The sequence below is a fragment of the Balaenoptera borealis genome (genome assembly GCF_965194805.1).
Source record: "Balaenoptera borealis genome assembly, chromosome: 15".
Lineage (NCBI taxonomy): Eukaryota > Metazoa > Chordata > Mammalia > Artiodactyla > Balaenopteridae > Balaenoptera > Balaenoptera borealis.
In genome coordinates, this window is record NC_138871.1 from 60,551,951 (window position 1) to 60,559,853 (window position 7,903).

The 7,903-nt window shown below is 41.8% G+C and overlaps 1 protein-coding gene across 2 annotated transcripts; it reads left to right on the forward strand.

The window, feature by feature from the left end:
- The first annotated feature begins 1,219 nt into the window (after positions 1 to 1,219).
- SRSF7 (serine and arginine rich splicing factor 7) lies at positions 1,220 to 6,703 on the forward strand. Of its 2 annotated transcripts, none has more exons than XM_082356098.1 (8): positions 1,220 to 1,372; positions 2,400 to 2,580; positions 2,856 to 3,032; positions 3,910 to 3,984; positions 4,075 to 4,185; positions 5,419 to 5,472; positions 5,997 to 6,032; positions 6,401 to 6,703. In XM_082356098.1, the coding sequence occupies exons 1-8, from the start codon at positions 1,345 to 1,347 to the stop codon at positions 6,453 to 6,455; spliced, it is 717 nt and encodes a 238-aa protein (XP_082212224.1). In that variant the 5' UTR covers positions 1,220 to 1,344; the 3' UTR covers positions 6,456 to 6,703. The 2 variants fall into 2 exon arrangements, with proteins under 2 accessions (XP_082212224.1, XP_082212225.1); XM_082356099.1 differs by having other exon boundaries at positions 4,075 to 4,176.
- The last annotated feature ends 1,200 nt before the right edge of the window (positions 6,704 to 7,903 follow it).

Genomic DNA, 7,903 nt, shown 5'->3' on the forward strand with positions numbered 1-7,903 from the left:
CTTCCATAATTTGAAAAATTATGGAAAAAAATATAAATTCGCAGCATTACTCTGAGAGAATTCATACTTTACCTGAATACATGCTTATTTAACTAAGCCCCCTTTCTCCTATACTCTGTATCCCACACCTATACATACCAAGTGAAGTTACAGCAGATGAAAAAAATACAAATACAAATACCTAAGAATTTCCTCTTGTTTTGTGGAATATTTCCAACTCGTGTATTCCAAGTATTTATAGTGTAATGTCTTTTTTTTTTAATGGATGGTAAAAAAAGAAGTTAAATCTGTATTTATAGAGTTGGTACCTGGCAAATACATTGTATAAAGTTGAAACTGGATTTTTAAGCGATTCTAACAAATAAAAGATTTTCATTTATTGAATATATACAGTGGCTGAGCAGCAAGGCTGCTACTCAGAGACGACTTAAGAAAGTCCTCGTCCTCAGGATCTGAGTATTAGTGGACGAGATGTGGTACTACAATACAAAGCAGAAAGCACTAGAAAGGAACCACAAATACTCTGCTTCAAATGCAAATAATTTCAGAATTGCCACTACCAAAATGATTTAAGGATTTAGGGCAATATAACAGGGGGAAAAAACACCCTCTATTCCTTTGTCCTCCTGACTCCAAGAACTCGGACCGTGTTGCTGAACACTGATGGCTGGTTCTGAAGTGGCTTGGATGGTCGATGCAGGGCGGGCGGTCCCTTGAGGGCGTCACCCCTTTTGAGGCCTGTGGTGCAGAGACCACTACTCACAACGGCGGGGTTCATGGAGTTCTCACCCTGGCCAAACTCCCGATTACCTCTGACGAGCCCCGAAGATCAATGAGTAGCAGTCTAGGCCAGGTCCCCCAGCAGAAAGGCGGCGACGGCTGCAACATCAGCGGTTAAATTTTACAGCCTTTCATAAGCCCGGTCTCGTGCACCTGTAGTAAGAATACCAGGGCTGAGGGTTCCTAGATTGGTGAAAACGAAAGCGTGGACGGAGAAGGGAGGAAAATAAGGAGGGCACAGGGAAAGGGAAGGGGGCGGGTTTACAGGCGAGCCCTTGGCGTTGCCATGGGAACGTATCCCTCCGCCAGTGATTCGCGTCTTAGCCTTTTCAGTTCCCTCCGCGCCGCTTCTAGGCTGTTTCCGCCCAGCTCCTTTGTGCCGCGCAGAACGTCGAGACGACGCATGCGCAAAGAAACCCAGCCGCCGCATATATAAACGCGAACCCAGGCTTTTCCTCGTAGTGCTGCCGGGACCGTTGGCGAGTGTGGCTGCGGAGTAGGTTTTGTAGTAATCGATCTCTGGGCGCTGCGAGCTGAAAGAGCTGAGCTCGCAGGCCAGTCATCATGTCGCGTTACGGGCGGTACGGAGGAGGTAAGAGGGTAGGGGCCAGTGAGGGACGTTGCTGTGGGTGTAGTGAGTCTTTAGAGCCGTGAGGTTGGCGCGGCGGCTGGGAGACGGTTATTCCGCGTGCGTAATGGCGGCTTCGGCGTACACCATACGAAGCCAGAGACGGCAGGGGCGGGGTATCGAAGGAGGACAGGAGGTGGCTGGGGTAGGTCTGTGCCGGGGTTGTTATCAATTCTTGGGCATTTTCGTCTCCCGCCCAGCCCTCGGTCCCTGTTTCGTTGTTGCCCTTCTTCGAGCCGCCCGCCCGTTCCCCACGCCCCCCCGCCCTCGGCTGCCATTTTGCGCACATTGACGACCATGGTGGCGCATTTCCTTGGCGCTTTCCCGCCACTTTGGCGGACAGATGTGGTCGCAGCCGTAAAAGGAGTGAATTTAAGACTGAACAAAACTGTGGCAGTTTCGTGCTGCGCGGTCTCGTCAGTCGGTCGGACTCCTGAGTGGGAGTGGAGACATAACAGGATCTTTAGGTCTGGCGGCCGGTGTCTTTTTCTCTTGTAGCTCTTTCGAGCGCGATTTATGCTCTGGGGCGGGGGACCTGGAGTCGTGGGCGAGCCTGCGCCTGGGGCGGTTGCCGCGAGAGCCGGCGCAGACCCGCTCTCCCGGTCCGGCTTCCGCCGGGGCCAGCTCGCCGCCGACGCCGCTGCCGCTGCCGCTGCCGGCCCGCGCGCGCTCCTAGCGCGCCTGGGCCTGCCGGGCCTCGGGGGCGGGGCCGGGGCGGATCCCGCCCCATGCCTCGGAGTGTCCTACCACGCGGCTGCGCTTGTGTTTTGGAGGTTCCCCTCCACCCCCCTCTTTTGAACGTTAAGAACTTTGTCGTACGCTTAGCTTTTCAGAAATGTAAGGACTCTGTTGGTTTTAAGGCTAAAGTCAATCCTTGAGAGAGCGTTAAACATGCTTTGCAGTCTTAAGGATGGACTCTTTTAAGGCAAAGAATTCAAACTTAAGCCAGTTTTTTCATAACATGCATTCTTCTATTTGCGTTTTTAAACAGAAACCAAGGTGTATGTTGGTAACCTGGGAACTGGTGCTGGCAAAGGAGAGTTAGAAAGGGCTTTCAGTTATTATGGTCCCTTAAGAACTGTGTGGATTGCCAGAAATCCTCCGGGATTTGCCTTTGTGGAATTTGAAGACCCTAGAGATGCAGAAGATGCAGTGCGAGGCCTGGATGGGAAGTAAGTAACATGTCGGTTATGAAAGTTAAGTGTTCGTGAGAATATTCCTGTGCGAAGCTTGGATTCTGTTGTCTGGAGGAGATTTTAAATAAATAGGTAGTCATTTTATGAAGACAGGAGCTGGGGAACAAAGGTGGAGTTTGAAAGGCTTCTAAAGGTATAGCTGAAGCTTGTGAGGGCAAAGAGTGGTTGGAAAGTTCTAAATATAGGAGTCACGTGTTTGTTTGTTTGTTTGTTTTTTAAAGCATTAGAATTTCATTGTTTTTCTTTTATAGAGTGATTTGTGGTTCCCGAGTGAGAGTTGAACTATCAACAGGCATGCCTCGGAGATCTCGTTTTGATAGACCACCTGCCCGACGTCCCTTTGATCCCAATGATAGATGCTATGAGTGTGGCGAAAAGGGACATTATGCTTATGATTGTCATCGCTATAGCCGCCGAAGAAGAAGCAGGTATTTATTTTAATAAAGGAGTGGTTGGTGTACTGGTTAATCAAGTTAATTTTCTTATTAGCAAGGCAGAAACTAGTATTTTTCTATAAACTTGAATGTTAATTGTACAGGTGTATTTTACAGTTTTTGTTTAATTAAATGTTAATGTATTAATAATCAACCTGGTCAAAACCTTTCAGGTTTCTTCGTTTGAGTCAGTCGCCTTGATTCAGAATGTCACGAGCCTTATGATATCATGCTGAGGCGCCTTGCAAATCCGACAATTAAGATCCTCCTAGACCTTGAGGTGATCAGCATAAGAGGCCAGATCCCCTCGAGTCATCTACACCTAGCTTCACCTTATTCTTTAAAGGGCAGAAAATTTGAGACGGTGATCGCCGTAACAGTAAATTTGGCTTACAATTGGGGCCCCCTCCGGTTTAGAAAGAGGAACACCAGATTGACCACATTCCCAACTAGAAAAATCTTCTTGCGTCAATCAAGCCTCACCTGGCTCATTTGGCTGTCAGTTTGATCGTCGTTAGATTGAAGAAAACATCTAGATGCAGCGATCGGCTATAGATACTTCTAGATCGTCTAGATCTACTAGACCATGGGCCAAAGAGGGTCGACCTGCAAACTTGCAAGGTTTATTTTAAATACACCTTACAGTGTTTTATATTATGTAATTCTAAGATGTAATTGAGCTTTTAACAAATCTTTTTTTAGGTAGTTTAAAAAAAAAAAAAAAAAAAAAAGACAACTAATAGGCCCAGAGTTTATTTCCAAATGAGACACTAAGTTTAAATAGTTTTGAGATTTGATTTCAGCAGAGACACACAAACTCTAAAAAGGAGTTGCCATCTAACATTTTGCTTTTTTCTGACTTGAAAAATAGGTCACGGTCTAGATCACATTCAAGATCCAGAGGTAGGCGATACTCTCGCTCTCGCAGCAGGAGCAGGGGAAGGAGGTGAGAGATGTTGCTTAATTCAAGTTTTAACAAGAAATAAAAAAAACTTTAATTGGAAGTGGACTTAAACAACTTTGATTTAATTTTTAGGTCAAGATCAGCATCTCCTCGGCGATCAAGATCTGTGTCTCTTCGTAGATCAAGATCAGCTTCACTCAGACGATCTAGGTCTGGTTCTATAAAAGGATCGAGGTATTTCCAGTATGTAGCACCTTTTTTTCCCCTTATTTGTATTTGGATTGTCACGTCTTAATGACAGCAGTGGAGTATCTTAAGGACCTAATTGACATGGAATGCTTCAGGAAAACGTTGAATGTGTACACGTCAAGATGAAGAAAAGCCCAACTAAAGATTTTAAGGGCTGTTACAGAGGTGATAGAGGAGGGTCCAAAGCACAAATCCTCAAATCATTCCAGTGAACACTCTGGGTAAACATGTTGGAAACTTCTGGAGTCAGCTTATATCTGTTGTATAGGTAAATGATAATAGCACTAAAAGATGATAGTTGTCTGATCCCTGGTAAGAAACCCATTAGAACCAGGAGGAGATTTATTTAGAGTTAGAAGCAAGTTAAAACAAGGTTCTCTTTGGAATGATGGTGGTGAGTTTGAGACCATGGAAAGTTTGTTTAGGGTAACATACACATGGATGAACATGGCCTGTTTAACCAGATACTTGGGTTAGACACTGAAATTTTAAAAGTTAAAAATCAAATTAGGCACCTCCGCATTTTTTACTTCCTTTGTAGAAAACCTTAAAAGGTGATGGAAATGGATAAAATTCTAGATAATGAGTTGATAGTGCTACTCATGTGTCAGTGGTAGGGAATGCTACTGGGAATTACTACTATTCAGTAATAGCACAGTCTTTATAAACGCAGGGATTCAAAAACCTGTGGTCCAATTGAAAAATATCTGGACTCTATAGATAAATGCATTTAGCTTGGTTGCAGGACCTCAAGATGTGTATATCGGCCTGATTTGGTTTGTGTGACAAATGCATGGTCCCTGAACCATGACAGTTTGTTGATGATCCAAGAACAAAACCTTACCCAGTCATGGCTTTTCACTGAGCTTACCACCTGAAGAAATGGTTTCAGTTCAGGGGGTTGCTTTGATTCTTCTAAGATAAAATACCAGTTTTCTCAAGCGAATACCATATATTTCTTTTGGATACTGTACACTGTTTAAGAATATACCTCTGTACAGGAACTGTGACAACCCAACTCATGATAGATAATTGAAAAGGTGGTTCTTTATTTGATAACAGAACTTATCGAAAGCAATTACTTGTCTAGTCTTGGACTGATACATGGCATCTTGCTCTGTTTTAGCCACTTTATTCCTAGCCTACCTAATAAGGTACTCAGTAGGTGTTGAAGGAAATTACTCCTATGGGCTAATTGGTATAATTGTATTTCTGTTTTTTGTTAAGATCCCGGTCCAGGTCGAGATCAAGATCCAGGTCTCTTTCACGACCAAGAAGCAGGTAGGGTAAAAATCTCATTGATGCTCTTCTAGTTACATGGCACCAATATCCAAAGTGTTTTTGAATTGCTGAAATTTCAAGTGTTAGCTGTAAGCTTAGGTATTGAGTAGGAACACAATACCTTATTAATAAACCAAACTTTAGAATTTCATTTATACATGGCCTGTTCTGGCTGACTTCCTGGACAAGGGTGTGTCAAGCTACAGTGAAAAAGAAGTTGGTGAATTTGGGGTTATAGTAAGACCTGTGTTAGAATTGATAGATGCATGGAGAAGCATTCTGAGTTCATTGTGCTTAAAGTAGAGTGTAAAAGGTTATTTGTGATAAAATAAAGCAGTTCACTTACTTTATGAAGAACAGGTGTTATAAGATTAGCTTTTGTTAGTGAAAAATTGGTAGGTTCGTTTTCAGTTTAAATGCAGGACAGTTCAAGGTCAAGACAGTTTGGGGGTTCATTTCATGGTATTGTGACTTAAGGGGTTGGATAGTACGTTTTCTTAATAGAATTTCTCATGTTTTGACAGCCGATCGAAGTCCAGATCTCCATCTCCAAAAAGAAGGTAAGCTAAATAATTTGTTGCCAGATCTTAACTGTCAAGTGTGGCCTCTGCAGAATTTGCTTACTGCCTACTTTCCGGGCTTTGAGCTCTTTGGAGAATTGGTGCTATATATTAGAATACTAGATGCAGAGTTTATTAGGTGATCCAAAAAAAAAAAAATCCCCAAAATTCAAGCAGTTCTCTTTAAATTTTGTAATATTAGTGAAGAGGCTATTAAGCCTTACATAATTTTTTAGACTTCTGCTGTAGGAATTTACTACCTTTGGCCACCTTTGAATTTATTGAAACTTGAGTTTTGCCCTGACATATATGCAAGAAGAGTTTCAGTAGACACTAATTGGTTCCAAACCTAATGTTTTTCTTTTTAGTCGTTCCCCATCAGGAAGTCCGCGAAGAAGTGCAAGTCCTGAAAGAGTGGACTGAAGTTCTCAAGTTCACCTTTTAGGGAAAAGTTATTTTGTTTACATTATTATAAGGGATTTGTGATGTCTGTAAAGTGTAACTTAGGGAAGGGTAATTCAACCATCTAATCAAAATGGATCTGGACTATTACTCTGTAAATTCACAGCAGTAAGGTAATATAAATTTTTGTTGAATGTATTAACATCCTATGGTCTGAAAATGTGGGTTTTTATTTGGCACATTTAAAATAAAAAATGTTTCTAATTAGATTTTTGATTTGTGTTCAGTATTAATGCTCCTCAGTTTGGTAGGCTTCAGGAGTCAACCTTGATATTAACCATATTCATACAGACCTGCATTCAAAGTTTAATGGTGTTATTTAAGTCTTGAACATCATTGAATAGTATATATACACTTGGAAGATTCCTTTCTACACTTAGAGTTTTGGGTAAGATGGTAAGAACTCGAGTGAGTCCCCCTTAGTAGCATGAATGCATCATGACAAGTCCCTAAATTAATCTATTGGAGTTGGCGTTATTAGATGTTATCAGGCTAATGATCTCTTCTGTCAGGCTGTAGGGACCACTGACTTGCTATAAAGTGAGCGCAACAGGAACTGAGCAAGGGTAGCTGGACTTAATGCTGGAGAAACTGAATTTTCTGAAGCCTATTTAAGTATAATAACTAATTGAGGTTTTCAGCCTATTAGATAGGATGGTGTCAAATTAGAGTTCTCCATTCTAGGAAGTTATACTCAATGTTCTTTTGTTTCTTTGTTTTCAAACATTAACCAATATTATGCCAAAATTTTTGCATGTTTGAAGAATTGTCTGAATTTGGGACAAAACATCTTCATGTAAACCAGCTTTGCAAAATTTTCCAGCCCAGATATTCTCCTCTGTCTCTTCAAATGGATTGCCTTATTCTGAGCAGAGATCTGTTAATTCCCAAGTTAGGTTTTTCAGTTCCGGAACACCAACATACTTTATCTTATTTTGCCAGGCTGGTGCAAAGTAATTAAAGATGTCAATCAGAAATGTTAAAAAGACTAAAGTAGTTTTGTAAATCCAACCTATATTTAGCAACACCTCATGTAGTTATTTTTTGGTAGCATCTGGTAAACTTTAGAATGTTAGAGCCAGTAGATTCTTTATTTGGACTTCAAATATCTTAAGTATCGTAGGGCAGTAACAATTTTGAGTTTTCTGGTCAAGCTTTTGGTGCAAAAAAATTTAGTGCTGGTGGCACAGCTGTCTGCCCTTGTTTCTTATGCTTTTAAACAAAGTTATTGGATAACTTTACAATTTGGGAACACTGATCTGCCTCAAATTTATTTACTGGTCTGAATGATCATTAGTATGTTGGAAGTTTGGATGTTCTGTTTTTGGAATTTTGACAACTGGCTGCGTTTTATGGTTGGTATAAAGCTATGTGTGTAATCAGCAGGCTTATTTGTTGCACTTGGTCAG